General features: G+C 40.9%; 1 protein-coding gene across 1 annotated transcript in view; it reads right to left on the bottom strand.

Moving 5' to 3' along the window:
* The window catches only part of CEP192 (centrosomal protein 192), a 67,764-nt gene extending 48,563 nt beyond the window's left edge, over positions 1–19,201 (bottom strand). The window contains exons 1-12 of the mRNA XM_077933625.1: positions 18,522–19,201; positions 15,927–15,977; positions 14,189–14,335; positions 12,850–13,061; positions 12,436–12,534; positions 10,439–10,579; positions 10,037–10,194; positions 9,651–9,804; positions 6,463–6,650; positions 4,647–4,706; positions 2,435–2,612; positions 1,365–1,478 (exon numbers count right to left, since the gene is read on the bottom strand). Coding sequence (XP_077789751.1) covers positions 1,365–1,478; positions 2,435–2,612; positions 4,647–4,706; positions 6,463–6,650; positions 9,651–9,804; positions 10,037–10,194; positions 10,439–10,579; positions 12,436–12,534; positions 12,850–13,061; positions 14,189–14,335; positions 15,927–15,977; positions 18,522–18,632 — 1,613 coding nt within the window. The 5' untranslated portion in view covers positions 18,633–19,201. The remainder of the gene's footprint in view (positions 1–1,364; positions 1,479–2,434; positions 2,613–4,646; positions 4,707–6,462; positions 6,651–9,650; positions 9,805–10,036; positions 10,195–10,438; positions 10,580–12,435; positions 12,535–12,849; positions 13,062–14,188; positions 14,336–15,926; positions 15,978–18,521) is intronic.
* Positions 19,202–21,300: the final 2,099 nt, after the last annotated feature.

Genomic DNA, 21,300 nt, shown 5'->3' with positions numbered 1-21,300 from the left:
TTATTTAAAAATATAATATTTATAATAAAATGCATGTTTATAAAACATATACAGTCACTGTCAATTCTTAATAAGTTTCCAACTCAAATTTAATTTGTGTTTAACATGTATAAATATTTTTATAGTTAAGTTTGCATATTAGCCTATAGCTTGTTATTCCAAAATTTTACAAACTAAGTACATCTTTCCATAAACCTATTCTCATGTGTTTTCCTTCTAGCTCCAACGTAGTAGGTATGTTTGAAAAAAGTTTTATTTCCCAGGATCATTCTGAGATGGGAGGCGAGTTTAGCTTTCCAGCAACATATAAAGATTTTCTAGTGCTTCTCAACTGGTAATATCAATATTAGACTAACTTAAATGAAAAAGTTAACTAAGGCTAAAATCTGAAAAATATATTAGGATCTTACAGGTACTTTTTAACAAGCTAAGCCAGGAAGTAGTTTACCTACTTCAACACTTAAAAAAAACAACCACACCCAAGCTAGGTTTATTAGCAGCATCTACCTAAACATTTTTAACAGGAAACTTATGTTCCCTGAACAGGTCATTATTTTGGAAAAAATGATATACACCATGCAAGCAAAAGATAGAACTTAATAGGGAGTACATAAGATTTGCTTCTAGAGTCATAAGTGGCCTTGAGTGGGTGAGTTTGCTAGATACAATCTGACCACAGGATCTCTTGTGAGACAACTCCACATGCCACAGAAATTAGTCTAAGGAACAACCGAGTTGGGCTTTCATTACTATCCATAGATTAATCTTAACATACATTTTAGGATTTAAAACATAAGGAGTATATTTCATGGTCTTAGCAGTCTAGAACAGGAATGAACCTCTGGACCTTCAGATGTTGGACTGCAACTCTCATCAGCAAGACCAACAGTCAGGATTATGAAAGCCTAGGTCCAACATTCAAGGGACTATAGTATTATTAATTACTAGTATTATTATTAAATTTATATACCGCTTTTCATCTGAGGATCACAGGGCAGTTTACAGTATAAAAGCACAAAAATACATAACAAATAACAAACAAAACAATGAAAAACGGAGTTTAAAAGACCATAGGTTCTTTAATTAGCTGAAGGCTGGAAGTAGAGGAACTTTTTTTTTCTGTTGCCAAAAGATATAAAATGAAATTACACCCCCATCTCTGCTGTTAATAGTGATAAGACATGCAGCAACATTTAAATCAGGCATTCATGAAGCCTATTTGTCAGAGAATATCTCTTGAAAGTTATTTTTAAGTTGGATCAAAAAGTTCTAATCTAAAAGCAGAAGGGAGTCTTCTGTGAGCAGAAATGCATCTTTGGATTCAACACAAGATGTAATATTAAATTATGTAATCTACTTCTTACACAGTATCCTGAAAGTTAAGATTCTTTCTTGGATCAGAATCAGATTCACCACTACAGGAAGATGCTAATGGAGCAGGGAATCTATTGTCCATGTAAGACACTTCATCATATTGTCTGCAATACAAAGAAAACAAAACCATTATTTTGCAAGTTCTCAGCTCTGCTGTTTAGAAGACCATTTCGGTTATCAGGAATGTCTTATGAAGTGGCACTACCTCCTCACATTAACCACATGATAAATTTGTTGCCAGTAGTAATCCAAGGTAAAATCAAATGAGGAAGGTACTCCAATCCTTAGTGTCTCATAGTTAGAACAGTCTTTTTCTTCTTCTTCTTTTGAAAAAGGAACATACTCGCTTCCCCTCTCCCCCCCATGGTCTTCAGCTTTGAGCATCTTGCCTAATAATAGCAGCTTATGAGGTGGCTCACTAAATGATACTGCTGATGTCAATGGCCATTGCTAGGAACAACTACTAGTCTTCATAGTGATAAGCCAGCAGCCCCCAAGCTGCTTCACAACTCCACCCGGAAAGGGTACTGGAGTCTCCATCCCCATAAAGCAGTGGTCAGCAGCAGTTACTAGTAGCCTCCACCTAACTGCCTCAAGAGCAGCTACTGTTACTCAACCCTGTATGTTACAGCTACTAGCAAAAATGGCTTTAATATCTAGGGATTCAGGTATTCAACTCTACGCACAAGAGGGTGACTGAGATAATATGCTAATATGTCTAGGACCTGCTCCAGATCTCACTACTTGGGAGGAGAGGAGGTAGTCTTCAAACAGCCCCTTGCCAGTACCTGCTTTACTTGCCTCCAAGTTACTACACAATGTCTGACAGTTCAGCACATAATGATGAGCGTGCTGAATTCCGTTTCAACAAATTTTATGTAAGATTTCCAATTATCTAGATTCTATTTTTATCATGAATCATACACTGATGGAAGTAGAAAGTCATGCCTGGAAACAGTTTTAGATTTAGAAATTACCAGCCATGAGCAATCCTTCAGTCAACACATTCTTCCCTACACTCACCTATGAATTTCTAGTCATGAACTAACAAATGTCTTACCCGCCATGAGAGCCAGTTTTCCGTCTGGCTTCAGTTGAAGCAGCAACTGGTATGCCAAGAGTTGATGAAATTGTGATATTGTCAAAAATGTCACTGGTGCAGCCAGTTACAGAGTTGAGCAAAACACTTGGAAACGTCTCATCTGCAATACATTTGAAGTCTTCCATTATACTGTCTTCTCATAGCTGCCCTAAAGGGTAAAAGAGAGAGGTTACACATAAGCAGCAATATAATATTCAAGAAATGTTCTATTTTATCAGTACTTTTAAATCACATTGTCTAGTCTTTGTTTCCTAGACAGTAAGTGAACAGTCAGAGACTGTTTGACCTGTCATAAAGCTCCTAAATTGCTACAGGAGCTCAATAACTGAGAAACAAAACTGAAAAGCTGTGCAGTTGTTTGACTTTGCTATGACTGCCAACACAAGCATAGCACAGTATCCCTAGATCTTCTACAAAGACGGACACTGAGTAAAATCTTTCACAATGAGCTCTAGAAATTCCAAACGCAAAAGGAACACACATTTGAAGGACTGGAGCAGGTACAAGCTCTTTGAAAGCAAAATGCCAGAGCAGTCCAAGATTAGAGTTACATCAATCACAATTGCAAAACGCAAATTTTACTGTGTTTTTATTTTCAAAATCAAGTTATACAAAGCACCAAAACACACTTGCAGGTCGTCAATCCTTTAACAAAATAAATTCTTTTCAGGAACACAGCTCATTAGATTGCTGACTACACACAGTGCAGGTGCTATATTTAGCTGTTTAAGCAGATTGGCATGAGTTTATTGCTGTTTCTAGAGGCTGCCAGCACCTGAAGTGGGGTACAGCAGAGAGAATGGTATACGTACTCAATTTTTCATTAATGCTCTTTCAACCAAAACCTTTACTATGGGAGTGGGGGAATGTACAAAATAATTCTGAATCACAACTAAGTTTTGGTCAGCTCCAAATATATTTTTTCACACCAAGGCAAGTACTTTACAAATCTGCAAGATAAATTAAGCCTATTTCTTTTGCGACAAAAGTAGCAATTAACTGCCCTGTTGAATTTACAGGAATTACTTTTTAAAAGAAAAGGGCTCTTTTCTGCAACTGTTCCGGAGCCATATGGGTCAGCGTTGCTAGCTTCAAAGTAGTCTTCCATAGCACATTATTAGCTCAGAAGGACCAGCAGGGCACGGTGCCGGAGCAGCCCTCTACACATGCTCAGAAACACTCCCTGACACCAGTACCGTCTAGCAAAGCATTCATTCACAGTTTGCTGCGGAGCCGAGATGTGGCTCAGCTTTGTCCCCGTTATCGACCTTCTTATGGGCAACTTATAGGAAAGGAGTGTGGACACTTCCAAGGCACACAGAGCAGGAGGAGGAAAGGAAGAGGAACTCTGTCCCCACCGCGGAATATAAATAACTGCGCCAGGCACACGTGGAGGGCGCCGATTTCTAGCGTTTTTCCTGCTAAGGACGGCGCTGGGCTGAAGCGAAGCGCCGCGAGGGAAGCAAAGGGGCGCGCCTTTTTTTTCCGGTTCCCCTTGAAATGGGCTCCCGCCCCTCCGTCCTCTCTTCTCGGGACACCCGCCAAAAAAAGCTTCCCCGACACTCGCTTTAGGCGCCGACACAGGAGGGAGGGGAACCGGGAAGCAAGAGAGAATGGAAACCGCCCTTAAAACCACCTAAAACGGCCGCTTCCGAGTGAGGAAAAACATGCCCCCCCTCAAAAAAACAACAACCCAACCCCCTCCCCCCCCCCCAAACCGCTCACCCAAAGCAAAAGCGAGAGCTGGAACGGCAGCTCTCGGGCGCCTCCGGGCACGCGCATTGATGCGCGAGGACACCGTTCGGAAACGTCACGGCAACCCCAACAAGCGTCGAACTCTGGAAGAGGGAGGGAGGGAGGGGGAAAGAGAGAGAAACGCCCCCCTCCTCTATTTTCTTGTAAGTGCGCACGCGCACGCCCCTTACCTGGCGCCTAGGAAACTCGCTTTTGGATTTCGGCGGGCGGGGCGGGGCGGGGGGAGGCGGAGGGCGGGATCGGGGAGGAAACACATGCGAATTCTATTGGTTTACGAGAACGGAACGAGGGAAAGTGTAGCGCTTCTCTGATTGGACGAAAGGGCGGTGACACGCTACTTTCAAACAGTCCGGGAAAGAGAGCTGGTGGGGTTTGCGGAGGTGACCGATAACGATCTCGCTGCGAGTCTGCTTACTTGTTATTTTATTTACAAAAGCACCTAAGAGTTTCCCGGTGCTGTAGTTATTTTTATACACTATATTATATACATAAGGTCACAAAGCGTAAAATCAAAGGCGACAGACTCTCAATTTATCCTGCCAATAGGAAGGGGGGTATTTATTTGCTGTTTTGTTTTATCCTTTATTTTATTCTGTCAGCGGCCCTGAGATCTTATGAAGGGTGGTATATAAATCTAATAAATAAAAATATAAGGTGATGCTGAGAATTATTTGTTCAAGACCACCCGCTGAAATGTCTCCTGCAGTTCCGTTCTGAATTACAGTAATTGGAATAGTTCAGTAAGGATTGCTGTAAATCAGCCTCATGACAGAAAGTGTGGCATGGGAACAGAATCAGCTGCTTAAACTAATTATTTTTATAAAAAATCACTGAGGTCATATGAAGCCTTTTGGGAATACTCAAGACAGCTCTTTGGACACACCCACCCTATCCAAGAAAGAGGGCAGAGGTTTTAAGGCAATTACATGTATACTGGATGTTCTTTGATGACCATGGTATTGGAAGCATAATTTTATGCAGATTTATGCAGAAATCAAACAACATTCTGCCTACAGCACACAGTGGGACTTTTGAGTCGCTGATGGACTCACTATTAAGACCGTGTTCATGAAAGACAATCTTACCTTATCAGCTTCGAGTGATCACCAAAACAACAGCAGCAGCAGCAGCAGCATCATAGGATTTTGCCATGTTAATACAGTATTACTGCTTAGCTGCATCCAAAGCTGCAATCCTTACCCTTTACCTCAGACTTACTTATGGGCAGACATTGTGAAGACTGCAGGACGAGTTGTATTTTTGCACCAAGGCAAACTGGGTAATTCTTTCATATTTCTACTTTACCTGAAAACATTTCTATAAGAAAAATTCAATATCAGCCTAGAGAAAAGTCTGTAGTGCACTATTGTTGTTTACTGCCCAATGTAGGGTAACCCATGACCCTGATATTAAGAGTCTCATGCTCTTATGATATTATTTCAGATGCCACATGCTATACCCGAGGTGGCTAAGGCTAGAAACAGAACAGGTCAAGGTGCACAGCATAAACCTATGGTCATAGGTCAAGTCTGACAGCTCCCTCTCCCCAATATTCACTTTTATACATTTAGAAATAAGTACAACTTAAATAAAACCACCACACGACATAATTTTCAATTTTTTTATTAACCTACAATTATAAAAACAACGTAGTGTAAATATTTTTATGCAAGAAAGTGAAAATGTTTGCAAGTGACTAAACACACTACCAATTCTATATTGCTGCAGAATGCACAAATACTGCATTTTTACTTTAGCATTCCATTTCAGTACCAATGTCCAGGGCTGGAAAAAGCCTCAAGAATCTGGTCACTTAGAAGTTTGATGCTGGAGATTAAGATTCCCCCCCTCCCCTCTCCACATAGTAGAACAGTTTTATTCAAGTTCTATTTAGTTTTAAGGACACATTTCCAAAAACAATGCGGGATACAAACAAGATCTATTAAAATGAAAATAGCACAGTAGATTGAATACAAAAAAAATAAAAAAAAAAAAAATGGTGGAACAAGCACTTTGAACTTATCTGTTGTGTATGACCCACACCTAATACTGCTTATTTGTTTCATCATGGTTGAAAATGGATTGGATAGCAGAGCTAGCATTTGGTGGATAAGCGCTAGCACAGTGAATTCTGGAGGGAGAAAGTATGCAAAATAATAATAAGCAGACAGAAACGCAAGCATTTTACAAGCATCTGATTGAGGCCCTTAATACAGTTTTAAATGTGCATTAAACCCCTTCATGTTCCCGTAAAAGGTTAAGAGGTCGAGAGATATATCGTCTGCGAGGGTGAGGATACTGGAGATTGGCAGTGGCAGCATCGCAAGAGTGCTCTATCAGAGGAGCAGGAGGTAGGAGCTGGGCATAACTGGACCATCTTGATCCAGCCCGTGGGGAATCCAGAGGGGGAAAGAAATACCTGAAAACAATGAAGACAGGAACACCAAAAAAGAAAAAAGGAAAAACAAGAAAAAAGAGAATAGTAGTAAATATGAGGAGAACCAAAGGGGAAGAGAAAAGACATGCTGGGGGGAGGAGGTGAAGGCTTTAGTAAATCCATGCCAAAAATAAAATATAATGGCCAAAATCATGTTCGCAATCAAAACAAAAATGGTTATGGCAGTCTGGAAACTATTTGGTTCGAATACAATATCTCTACATTAAGATATGCCTTATGTGCATTTTGAAAAATAATAAATTATCTGTAAATTAAATGAGTTCCTAACTATCAACACGTTTGCTCTCTCCTTAAAACCATGTACTGTAACTCAATGTTTTTAGTAAACACTTGCAGAAAAACAGGCACACATTAATTATGCAGACATATTTATGCTGTATTTGCATCCACATTAACTTTAATGCAGATTTTATAGGACAGATGTGAAAAAAACCTGTTTTTACAGTGCTTAGATTTCCACAATATACAATAAGTGACTCCTTTTCCACTGAAATACAGTCTGGGTGCATATATACATAATTCTGGAGAAAATGGAGGATAAAACCAAATACATCTGGTAAATTAAAGGCTTAAAGAACTATTACATGTCACTTTTTATGACTTACCCGTAATATTAAAGACACCACTTTGTAATCTTTACAATCTTTGGAAATGTAGACAAATTTACAGAACAGAATGGCAAAGTTAGTAGAATCTGGAGACAGGACATATTTAGAGCTACATTGACATGCCGCTATATAAAACAAGGCATTTTCTTGCCATGTCCTGATGAATGTTTGCAATAGGACACTGCTTCAGTCTGTTCCAGAGCAGTAACTCAATTGCACAGAAGCAGTGTGTGTCCTCACTATGTAATGCATGAAGCATCTTGAAGGCAATGGACAATAATTCCAGAGCAACTTGTCAATGCCACATGACAAACATTCATATGGATATGGTTCTCCACTACAATATTGTGACCAAAGGAAGTCTTGCTAATTATTCCATGGAATCATGCCACAGGAACATGCAACTATCAGGTAAGATCATTCTCACTAAAAGTATGACATTAATTAGTGTGGGGGCTTCTGGTGATTTTGTTTGTTTGTTTACTCTGAAATAGTATTTAATTAATTGTGAAGCAATTCCAAATTAAGATACTAACTGTACAACTGTCAAGGTACAACAATGCTTAGTTAAGTTTGCACATTGCAAATCCATTAACAAAAATGTAATGGTTAAGACTCATCTGAACAAAATGTAGAACAAAATCAATTATTCAAAGCAATTTAAATGAAAACCAACTGATTACCAAGGCTTCACACTAATACTTTCCCTGCCCAACACCTCAAATATAAAGGACGGTAATCCTTGTTACTTGGGTGAACTTCCCCCACTCTGATTTATATAAAAAAAATCTTTTTCTGAAGAGAAAGAGGAGAAGTGTCTCCACAAGAAAACTCTCCCTGTTACTGTTTTTTCCCCCACAGGTTCCAACAAGGTCATACTGTGCTGGCTAGCAAAGTACGCATACAGTGTTTTTTAATAGAGCCTTTTGATTTGCTTTTAGTAGTAGGCAGACTGCTGGTGTCTTGGGAAGAGGTCAAACGGCGCTGGGGAGGGGGAAAAGGAGTTCGCTTTCCATTCCTGTGTGCATGCAACAAGCAGCAAAACAGCAAAGTTACTCCAGTTAGCTTGGGTTCAGCTGTGCTTTCTGTTAAAAAGGACATAATACAAATGGAGAAGGGAAAATGCATCACAATTTTAGACACATATGGTTATAAGCACAATAAGAATACTGTGGAACAGTATTTGGTAGGTTTATTAAATTTTAATCTTTTCAATCACCTCTCAAAACAATTTTAATTATTTCCTTGTTAAGCATAGGCTGTTGGTGACGTTGATCTCCAAAAGTGTTAGTAGGGTTACTAGTAGTGTTACTAACAAAAGTACCAGAATGCTGAGCCGTAATAACAATATTCTATTGTATCAGCCTGCTTCTAAAACTCAGCATTTACATTTCTGTTTATATAGAATCATCAGGGCAATACAATATGTCTGAGTTCAGCCCCATTTTCAAATATGATATGCTTCAAAAGGGTTTTTCCACCCCACAACAGCAAGTATATCTCATTATTAAAGCTTTACTATTTCTGACTCCAAAGTTGTGCCCTGGAATACAAAATTTTCCTCTGAAATGTAACTCTGAGATTATAAGGGAGAAATGGAAACACAAGAACCCCATTTAACTGAACAGATTTGAAGACATGACCACTTTAATTTTATAGATTGCTGTCTTTCTAGCACTCGTATTTGCGGGCACAAGTGTGGAAAACATAAATCTACAGCATATAGTCTGAATTGTGTCCATCAAATGGTTGCGGCTGTATGAAGCTGCCCGAGGCAATCCTATACAAAAAGTTGATCCCTCAACAATGGTCCCTTTCAGAATCAAGTTTGTGAGTACAGGCCAAAAGTAGACTCTTGTGTTGAAAGCTAATTTTAAAAAGTGGTTGCCTAGAGCTACTGCAGAACAGGATTGGAAGAGGGTCATGTTCCCAAGGAGTCTCAGGAAGTAGGAGAGCAGCACAGGAGGCTGAAGTCAAAGAGACCTTAGTTGAGAGACAGTAGGATAATGAGTGGTCAAGGTATTATAGGGCAACAAAAGGCATACACAGTACTGCAAGTAGGAAAATAAAAGAGCTAATGGCATGGTCTTCAAAATACTCGGGTGAACTCAGCATTTGAAGTATGTGAACTGTAACTAGAAGAAAGTTTTTCTTTATAATATTTTATCTGTTGCATACAGGACACTGCAGATAAGACTAGGACAACTGAATCTGCAAGCTATTGATATAAAAGTTACTAATAATGATGCATATGAAAGCCAAAATGATGCTTAAGATTTTAGGGAGATTAATGGTGGGTGTTGACAAAACAAAGAGTTTTTAAATTGCAGAATTTACATACGAAGTGGCATACCTGCCAGCAGATGTTCCGTTTACTGAATTCTGGAGGCTTGAATTGGCTGTGCCCAAAGGAGCATTAAAAACTCCCTGCTGAGTGGAACTAGCATTGACTGGACTCCCATTACCTTTCAAAATTCCAGTACACTTCCAGTTGTCCATGTAGTTAGCTGCAGGGTGGGAACGAACAAAAAAAAAATATGCAATTGTGACTTGAGAAAGATTTTTATGACAGTTAAAATAGTATAACTAATGATATAGCTCCTAAAACACATTATATTTTTAAAAATCTAACTCTAGCCACTCCTAAGCAGGTTAATACTATGTATGCTTAAGACTGAAGCCATAGTCTTCTAATAATTCAACATTTAATCACACAGAGAATTCTGAAGGAACGCTTACCTTTCCAAAGCCTTACACACCCATCGTCTCCTGAAGATGCAAGCACTGTGCCTGTAATGTTCCAACTTACACGCCAGACCTGAGAATTGTGGTTATCAAACTGAGCCACTAACTGGACCTCAAATTTTGTCAGGCCTGATGAAGAAGTCAGTTCCTTTCTGTTGAAAGCAAAATTGTATATTGGAGTTTGATCTGCTTAAAATACATCCATTCTTTTAATTACAGAAAGTAAACAATGTTTTCCCACTTTTTGTGTGCTGCTTTAAAAAAAGGATTACTGTACTGAATATTGAATAAGCTTACAAGGTTCTTAACCATGAGGACAATTAGTTCCATAGTTGAGAGAAAGAAAATACCAAATATCTGCTTCCACATTATAGGATATGTATGTCAAAAACTCACCTTAGTGGTTTTAATGTGAAAATTCGCACATCTTTGGTAGCTACAGCCAATATATGGAAGGACCTTCCCAGGTTTGGAGCAAATGCAATATCATGCACAGGGTCTGTGACTGTCATAAGTGTTTCTGCTTTTGCATACTTCCTGAAAAGTGAGACAGACAGTGTATTAATTTCTAAACATAGAAACATATTAAAGCCGCCGCCCCAAACTGTTTTTATAACAACATTATCGGTAAATTCTCCCATGAAAGTATTTTTTAAAAAGTGTTCTCTAGATAACAGTCCTTTTTTTCTAGAATGTATGTGAACTATAATTTTTACTATTTGATGTCTGGGATGTACAATTTGCTACAAAATTATTGCCATGTTACGAAGCGTTCAAGTGACAACTGATTGTTGTTATGAAAAACAAGAGGATGGGACCAGGTCACTCAACAATGACACTGACTTGAATCAGAAACATTAAATACACAAGTTGTCTTTTTACTTCAATGAATTTAATAGGCAGTGCTATGGAAATTCTTTCTGAGGTACTGAAGTTCAGAATGGCAAGTCTGTTGATTCATAGCAGAAAAAAACAGACTGTACTCTTAGATTCCAAAAAAATTAAAACCATAGGAAGGGGGAAACTTTCCACAGATCATATGTTTCTCATTACTTCAACATCACTCACTATTCCCAATTAGTCAAATCAAGCTTATTATAGAGAGTTTGGATCTTTGAGTAGAAAAAGCTGCTTTGTTTTGGCAACAGACTCTATATTTGGAAGAAAATACACAGGATAGGATTTTTATGGTTGGCATTCATTAATTAAATGTAGTCTTGCAAAACCTTTAAGGAAAATAATAGCATATTATTAGGAAAGCTAAAATATTCAGTATTCTCTACAGATTGTTGTTCAAGCCCAACTTGAGCCAGTGTGGTGTAGTGGTTAAGAGCGGTAGTCTCGTAATCTGGGGAACCGGGTTCGTGTCTCCGCTCCTCCACATGCAGCTGCTGGGTGACCTTGGGCCAGTCACATTTCTTTGAAGTCTCTCAGCCCCACTCACCTCACAGAGTGTTTGTTGTGGGGGAGGAAGGGAAAGGAGAATGTTAGCCGCTTTGAGACTCCTTAAAGGGAGTGAAAGGCGGGATATCAAATCCAAATCCAACCTCTGTCATGAAATTATCATGGAGCATTGGCAAGTTACTTCTCCCTCAGCCTCAACTTGAACATTAGCTATACAGCAGAAGTGGGGAACCTCCTGCAGCAAGAAGGTCATGTCCCCTTGCAGCCAACTTTCTGAAGGTCAAATGCCTGCCGTGGCAGAACCAGAACAGAACTGGGTGTGGCCAGAACAGGCAGAGAGCAAATGCACACATACAGACACCACCCACAGAGAGAGGCGGGGAATACTCAGCCTCACCCACTACCAGAATCAGGCTTGGAAAAATGTTAGGGTTTTTCTTTCCTAGCCACAATGCTAAGGAAGGGGAGATCTTACAGAACGCAAGTAGGTTAAAATCTTCTTTCCCTGCTGTGATTTCCCCCTCCCATGCACTCCCAGCATGACATTAAGGCTTGAAATAAGCCTGCCATCGGTTTATAGCAGGAACGGAGAACCACTTTCAGCCTAAGGGTCAGATTCAAACGTGGTCAACATTCTGGAGACCACATGCCAATAGTATGTGTGGGTCAGAAACAGGCGGGATCTTTAACTGTATTTCACATATACTTTGGAGGGAACTTTAGTAAAAGCAGCAAGGCAGATTAGAATGAGGACAGGTGACAGTAAATAGCATCATATGATTGGCAGGTGGTTGGAATTTGCTATAAATGGTCACACATGCCATTTGGAGGGACCACTGGTGATCCATAGTATAAACTTAAAATCAGTACCAAATTATGGTTTCAGCGAACCATTTTAACATGTTCAAGTCTCAGAAGAACAAATGATGTTGTGAAGCAATATTATGACGTGTTTTAAAATGAAAGTTGCTTTGTTTTCTTCCTCTTACCTGGTATTTTCATTGTATTCATAAATCTGAACTTTTGCCAGTACATTTGGGCTGCTGTCATCACTTCCTACAGCTATCATAGGTGCATGAGCGCGAGAGCTGCAAATACAAAATGGAATGTTCTTACAGAGGATTTCTGATGATGAAAATAAATTCTTCAATACCTTTTCTCTTAAAAAACAACATGCACAGTGGACACCTGATGGTAGGATCTCAGGATCTCAGACAGAAAGGTTTTTTGCATCACCTAGTCTAACTATTCAACAGTCTCGATTTCCTTTTAGACCCAGCACCACTATTTTACAGTCAAGAATTTAAATAAATATTACACAAGGAGGAAACAAGCCAATTACCCTTAGGGTTTCCCTCCCTCTTTACTTTCTGATTAGCCTGTCAAGGGAATTGATAGCTTACCTTGAAGGATTCCAAGAAATACAACTGCAGCTTAGTTTACATGAGATTTCATGCTGAAGTGACCACTGACTGAGATTCATAACATCTGGTGCTTCATATATCCTAACAACTCCATCTGCTGAACATGTTGCCAGCATGAGGCCCATATGCTTAGGAGCAAACTTTACATCTGTAACTGATGTCCTACTGTCAACCAGAGTAGTCCTCTTCACCTAAAGATAATCAATGGAGCAGTCATTAGAAGAAGGAAAACAGAATTTTAGATGCACCATCATTTATTTATTTAAGTAAATAAACTTTAGAATAGAGAGCTAAATTTTTATCTGTAAACAGGTAAGATACTACACATTTGATAAATTTTATGAAAAACATAACCATGAAACATAACTGTATTAGAAATCTTACAAGCTCCAAAGTTAAGGAGAGCAAGTATGTTCATTTGATATTATGAAAAATTCAATTGAAATACATTCTAGCTGTAAGCATAAAGAATGCTCTTGTATACTGCGATGGGCAGATCATTGTTAATACTAAAGGTAAGAGCCAAGCAAATAGTAGAAGCTAATCAGAATTAAAACTAATAGATACTTGAATTTGAGTAAGACAATTCATTTCTTGCCAGGTCAGATTGGCTAGTAGTGTCAAAGGGCTGCATTAGGCAGTCTCTGCTCTAGGGTCCAGGTCTAGGGGTGCCCCCAACCTTGGAGGAGGGCTTTTCAGGAGGCAGTAAATGCAGCTGCTGGAAGGAGAGAGCTAAAATGTTTCTGTGCGTACGCAGAAGACTGTCAGTGGTATTTGAATCATGGCCTTTGCCCTCCCATACTCTTCAACCCCAACCTCACCCCAATCATGTGGATTAACAGGATAATCAACATCCCACCAGAGCTACAGCTTGGATCTTAACTTTTATTACACAAAAGGAATGGAGTTCTGTTCACATAATGGGGCTTTGTCACCTCCTCTCTGCAACTCCCTACACCTCCCAAAAATCTGCTCCTGAGAGTTGAGGAACTCTTGAGATTGGTGTAGGATATGCGATGTGGGACTGCAGATGCAGAGAAGTTGGTAGAAATCACACATCTCCTTGTCTGAATAGAAGAAAAATGTAGGGTCCAAGCTTATGATTCGTCAAAAGCCACGTATAGTAAACAAATCAAACTAAATATATCTATATATATTCAAATATGTAGCTTTGTGAATATATAACATTTCTTTAAAAACATTTATAATAAATCTCTTAACTGTGAAATTTAGCAAAGTAAATCCTCGAGGCAGCAACAATGTTATAAATTATATGTGAGAAATGAGTGCATTAGAACTGTCACTCTTCAAACCTTACCCAATGACTTTGCCCTCGAAGTTTATCATTTGATTCTCCTACTATTTCTTCCCATACAGCAGCTGTTCTGTCAAAAGAGCAGGAAGCCAAGACCTGTCCAAACTCTGGATGTGCCCATGTAACACGCCACACAGATCCACTATGTGTCTGGAAAGGTAAGAAGAACTGGAACTTGAAAACCAAAGACTAAAATTGAAAATGTTTTAACGTATGCACCTTTGCAGGCTGGGAGGAAAAATAATAACAGCAATATAAATTAAGTATCAAACATCAAAGTCCCTTTACAGTCCTCCCCTTGACTGATCCATTTCCAAAACACAAACTAAAATGTATGGGACAACTGAATATTCCTGTATTGCAGGGGAGTTGGATTAGATGATCCTCAGGGTCCCTTCCAACCCTACAATTCCAGGATTCCATGCTTCTATGTTGTATACCACCTACCCAGTTAACTGAGGTAATAGGGTCAAAGTTCATGCACCCATAATATTTCAAGTGGACCCTGGAGGCAATTTTCCACATGGATACATTATGGCCACATTTGAATGCCACACAAAACCATGGTTTGAAGCAGGCAAACCATGTGCTCCTTTTGCCTGCTCCACAGTTTTGTGTCACAAGAGATACAATATTTTTCCGTTTATAAGACAATGTTTCTTCTTTAGAAACAATAGGCAAAAATTGTGGTCATCTTATACACGGATAGCGGGGGGGGGGGGGTGTGTGATTGGTGGCAGCAGCCAGCAGGAGATTGGCAGCGGCGATTGGGTGTGTGATCGGTTGCTGAGGCAAGGCCTGCTGACAATTGGCTGCGGCTGCAGCAATTGGGCCGCCGATTCATGGCAGTGCAATCGGCTGCGGTTGTACCGAGTGGGCAGGTGGGCTTTTGGCAGTGAGCGTGCAGATGTTTGGTGGTCGTGGTGATGTGTGCGATTTGCAGTGGTGGGCAGGCTGTAAAGGGATTGGTGGCCGGTGACCCCCCCCCCAAAAAAAGCTCAACAACTCTTGGCAATCTCCCCCACAAAAAGCTCAAGAACTTTGGGCAATTCCTCCTCCCCTCCCCCAATTTCTGTTGCAGTCCCAAAAAATAGGGGTCGTCTTATACATGTGAGTGTCTTATACACGGAAAAATATGGTACTTCCCAAGTGGCATATACAAAAGGACTTGATGAGATGGACGTAAGGAATAACTCATACGACACTGAGCTTTGGGATAGGTAGGAGTTTCTACCATATCCAAAAGTCAGCACAACATGAGAGACCTCCATCAAATTTATTTTAATAAGAAGAGGGATGTTTTTGTGATTCATATACTGCTAGCCATCTCGGAAAAGGACCTGCATATTGAAGAAACAGACTGGAAATATGGAAAGTGTGAATGGAAAATTCAAGGAAAACATTTTTGCAAATCTGAACAGAAACATGAACATCTGTATACATGAGCATCTTTATAGTTTCAACAGAGAGGAAACTGCAAATTCCATCCCAGGAGTTTTGTGTAGTTAAACATTCATAGGGACTGACTTAGCAGTTAAAAGTAAAGTAATTTACACCAAATTATAGCTGCAGACTATTATTGGGTTACACATTCAGGCTACAATCCTTAAGAAACTACAAGGGAGTAAGCCCCATTGAACAAACAAAAATTTACTGCTGAGTGAACATGCATAGCTACACTGTGGCTTCTTATGCCACAAACTGTTGCATGCAACTGATTTTTCCAGGTTTCAACCCTTACCTTCCAGCTGGCAGTACAGTGCCATTCTCCATTTTCACCTTTGTCCCAAACCTATTAAGAAAACCAAACAATATCTAAATAGTTTATTCAAAAGTTAGAGAAGGTACAGTGATCCCACAAACAAGTCCATAGATCAAGGTTTGTGGAGAGTCCCAGAAGGATGTTAAACCACAAATGCTCTTCTATAATATCAACTCATACGTGAGTCAAATAAGAATTGTGCATAGATTTCTCTATAAAAAGGACAGTGAGTGTGTGTGCTATTCCAATTTGGAATTGCCTCTGTTCACTAGAACCACAAGAGTATCTGGCCCCAACATTGGACCACTTGGAATCCTTGAGGCTACTTATACCATTTTCTGACACAGATATAATTTCTGTGCAGGATTCGAAATCAGCAGGGTGCCAAGCACATTTTGTGCTTAAAGATTCTCCATTTGTGAGCACTCTCAAGGGTTACTGAAATGTATGTGCTTTGAAGCCTCAAAGTACAAGTTAAGTATAGACAATTAACAATTAAAAGTAGAGTGTTTTGAAAACTGAAGTATGGTACCAGTATTTTTAATATAAACACCAAATAAAACATGTATTAACAATTTCTGCTAAAAATGTGGTATTAACAATGTGCCACTTATGTGAATTGCATATTAGTTCATGCTTATCAAAATAAAAAATGCTGCTGAACCCCCCCCCCATGGCGACTAGACATTGTTTTGGTGCCCTCAACCCCGGTCTCAGAAGCCATTTGGCTCCTAGCTTTTCTTTCCCAGTTTCTAACACTGCTTCTGTGTATGAAAAGGTTATATGGCATAGCCCATAAGTATTTGCTGAATATACGGTACATTGGGAAGTTACAGCTAATCATAGCATCCCACTACATGCAGATATCTACATGTGCAGGATGACACGGTGCATATAAATTTCTACATGGGAACAATATTTATGCAGGGAAATTGCCATGTGCAAAATGGGTCTTAGAAGTAATGGTTAGTCTTTCCAATATATTGTCCTATATAAAGCAAGATACATCAATTTTATCATTAAAACTCTGCATTTTTACCTGGGAATTAAATTCATTTACCACAGTGGGAGTTACTTCCAAGTGAACACATAATTACTGACCTGCAAACTTTACATGTCAGCTAGACATGAGCCATTATATTATAATTCTTATATAGAGAATATACATACACACCCCTAATGAACATTACTCTGAATTGCATCCAACAGTAGTCCCACTGAAACAACTGAGATCCATTAATTTTAGTATGTTTACTCTAGGTAAAAGTCAGCACAATACACACCTCTAGTCTGTGTCCTTTCTCAGCTGCAAAACTAGTACTGTATCCTTACTTGAAAGTCCCATTGAGCTCAGTTCAACTTACTTCTGAGTAAACAGAGGATCAATCTATATCTCAGCTAGTACACACTTACACAGCATTCTGACTATGTCTACTCAAAAGTTTTAATTCAATGGGGTTTACTCCCAGGTTAAGAGGGGTGAACACTGAAGAATGATTTACAATCCTAACCCACCTACTTGGGAGTAAACTCCATTAAATTCAATAGGACTGGCTTCTGAGTAAACATGGTTAGGATTGCAGCCTAAATCGTTATTAATCCCAAATCACTAATTCCCATTAAGGAAAATAAATCCAAATTGTCTACACCTATTGCAAACCTGTACTGCAAAACTCTGTCTGGAAACTAATCTCAAACCACTTTTTAAAAGCAAACAACTTATTATGTACATGTTACAAGGCCACACAAATCTTCTGATGGACCTATGGGTATTAACACAAAACAAAAATCAGAAAAATTAGTCGCACTAATTGCATGTTTACTGAAAAAGCCTCTGAACATGTCCATCATCCCCCATTATTACTTTCTTTCTCCATTAATAAGTTGTGACTCTTCCATCTACCATGACTTGCCCAACATTGCCTTTGAGAACCCTTTAAGTATAATTGCATTGCACTGGTCCAAAATACAGAAAGATGATTAAAGACAGAGGCGTATGCACCCTTGCTATCTGGAAGTAAGCCCCATCGAATTCCGTGGAACTTTTGCCAGAGGGCAGGAGACAAGACACGCTGCTAGAGAAGTACTTAACCACTTCTTTCATACCACATGCATCCTGCCTTTTTTATTATTAGTTCAAGTACTGTAACTTGAAGTTGCCACCCAAATCAGTCCATAGGCCTGTTTTGGGTTTGTTGGGTTTTCTCCCGCGCTACAAAAACAAAACAGGGACTTTCTCATGTCCTACAATTTGTTATTTCTTCCGTTGTAAAAAGGCTGCTATAAAACGTGGTCCTCCTACAAGCCCCCCCCCCATGACCACCTGTTACCCAGCGCGGGCAGAAGTGCCCAAGCCACTGCAGTAGCCCGCCCTCCTTGAGGCCTGGCCGAAGGAGCCGGCCAGCCACCAGCGGAGGGGCAGCGCGTGGTCCCCGAGAGAGAAAGAGGCAGGGCGAGCAAGGGCGCCGGCCGGAGGAGCATGGGCGTCAACGGGCCCCGCGCGGGTCTAGCCCGATTCACGAGGGGAGACAGGCCGGGGCCCGCGGCCTTCGCGCGCTCTCCGCATCCCCGCACCTTGACACTCTGGTCGCTGGAGCAGGTCGCCATGCGCCGCCCGTGGAAGTCGAAGGAAACGTCGTGGATGAGGTCGCGGTGGTCGGCCGCGATGCTGCGCGCCACGAACATCTCGGCGGCCTCGCTCCGTCAGCCGAACTCGCTGCTGCTGCTGCTGCTGCTGCTGCTACGATTAAAGCAGCGGAGGAGGCGAAGCAGCGGCTTCCCCTGACCAGCAGCTGCACTGACGGCGCGAGCAAACTCTTTCCCCTTCTGTCTCTCTCTCGCCTCGAAAAGGCGCGCCTGGCTCAGTCTAATTGCGTGGAGCGCCGGGCCTTAGCAGGGAGGAGGCGGCCAATGGAGCCTCTCTCCGGCGCTTGCGCTTTTGCGCCTTTCCCTCAGGCAGAAGGCGAGGCAGCACCGGCAGGGGAGGAGGGGAGGAAATCGACGAGCCGCCCCATTGTCCTTCTCGAGCGAGGAAGGATTTGTCGATTTCCCAACCCAACAGGCGGAAGCTTTAAGAGTTGCCCACAACCCGCCCTGAACATGCTTGGGTTGGGGTTTTTTGCAGAGACGCACGCCGAGGAGTCCGCTTAATCAATTTCGCCTCTGGCAAGAAACACCGGCTGGGGACGAAACAATTTGGGATCCGGTGGCTTTGCTCTGCCCTAGTAAACGCCCTGTTTGGGGCCCTGAGCTTGATTCCACTGGCGGAACCACCGCTGGCAAAATAAACTGCTGCAGAGCACGCCCTTCCCCAGGTCAGGAAATGTCCCCCGCCAGCATATCCTAACCTCCATCAGCAAAGATGGGGCGGGGGGCGATGATGGTTGAGAATGCCGCTGTTAGACTCCAGTCCTTTACATACTTACCTGGATATAAGTTTCATTTGAATCAATGCGACTTCTAAAATAGTTGCATTTATGCAAGACATTTGTCAACATTGCTGCAATTCTAGTTTATACTAAAACACTGAGTTTAACATGGGAAAGGGATTTTGTCCCATTAACATTAAATTGGTCCAATCTAAGTACTTTCTCTTAAATCAGGAGTGGCTAACCTTTGGCCCAAAGGTAAACAATCAGACAGGGATGCCAGTGATGAATGTGGTCAAAAGCTGGTTATGGCCACACAAACTTGCATGTAAACATTTACCACAACATACACCCCAGCATTGTGTTTATTTTTTTCCTTTGCCACCACCCAAGTTGGTGTGGTGGAAGCAGAGAAATTGCTTTGGTGGACAGATCACTCTTGCTTTTTGGACTGAATCCTTATACAGTAGACAGCTTTCACTGTAACAATAACCAGCAATACATGCTATAGAACAGGGGCTGTCTCCACAGTGCCTGTAGGCACCAGTGTGCTCACCAGTACTTGTTAGGAAAGGCTTCAAAAATCCACAATGCACACAATACTGTTTGATCTTCTTGCTCCATTCCCTTTTACACTGGTTTGGCATCTTGAACAACTAACACCATTAAACATGCCCGCATTTCATTGGATACCAAGGTCATATACACCAACCGTCTTCAATTCTGAAAGTGTGAAGTTTCCCTCTGTAAGTGTGGTGGTGACAATTTTGTGCTATACAATACACCAGAAGTTCCCATTAGCTAAATACTGTGGACCCATATTGTTCAAAAGCACTATTTTTGAAAAATTTGATATCTCTATGGTAGTTTTTGTTATGTGAATGATGTCATGGACTCCCTGGGTGGGTTATGAGAACCTGGATGGTTAAGTCCAGTCAAAGGTGACTATGGGGTACGGCGCTCATCTTGCTTCAGGCCAAGGGAGCCAGCGTTTGTCCACAGACAGCTTTCCAGGTCATGTGGCCAGCATGACTAAACAGCTTCTGGTGCAATGGAACACCATGACGGAAACCAGAGCACATAGAAATACCATTTAGCTTCCCACCACAGTGGTACCTATTTATCTACTTGCACTGGTGTTGCTTTTGAACTGCTAGGTTGGCAGAAGCTGGGACAGAGCAATGGGAGCTCACCCTGTTGCTCAAATTTGAACTGCTGACCTTCCAACCAGCAAGCCCAAGAGGGTCAGTGGTTCAGACCACAGCACCACCCACTCCCTTGAACCACTGCAATACACCCATTGCAGTCATTTTGTGACTGGTGTTTGCAGCACTTTTGTCAAAATTCAAAATGTACCCACTGCCCAAAAACGTTGGTAACTTCTGCACTGGTACAATCTAGTTGTATGGCTTTTGTGCATTTTAGTTTTTCATTATTTACCTTTGACAGAAAGTTAGCAAATGTGTAAGTAAGTAAACGCTAGTGACTACAGCTGGGATCCTTTGCGTGTAAAGTATCTGTTCTATAGCTGAACTATGTTCCTCTCAGCATTCCTTCTTTGTGACCAAGAAACAGAACAAGTGTGGGACTAAGCAGATGAGGCACAGGGCCTGAGCAGGTAGGAACAAACTTGATTGCTCATTACTGAACTCAACACTGGAAGGAGCAGGCTGAACACAACATTGATGCCAAGTTTGCCCCTTTATTTTCTTCTATGTAAATAAAGCAAAAAGAAAATGCTGCACGCAGGCAGCTTCCGCGTTAACAGCCAAACTGGATTTCTTCCATTTTCCTGACACTGAGTAATCGGCCTCACTGACAGGTACAGTATCAAACTTCCTTTACAATCGTGTCCTTTACATGCTTTTTTCAGGACCCTTCAGCTTGACGGGCATTTTGCAAGTATACATAGGGAACTCCCTCGGGATCTTGAGAAGCACCCGCTTCCCGCAATCCTCCAGCGCCTGAACACGAGGAAAGAAAAT

Source organism: Podarcis muralis, chromosome 8 (genome assembly GCF_964188315.1).
Source record: "Podarcis muralis chromosome 8, rPodMur119.hap1.1, whole genome shotgun sequence".
Taxonomy (NCBI): domain Eukaryota; kingdom Metazoa; phylum Chordata; class Lepidosauria; order Squamata; family Lacertidae; genus Podarcis; species Podarcis muralis.
This window is presented reverse-complemented; position numbering and strand designations above follow the sequence as displayed.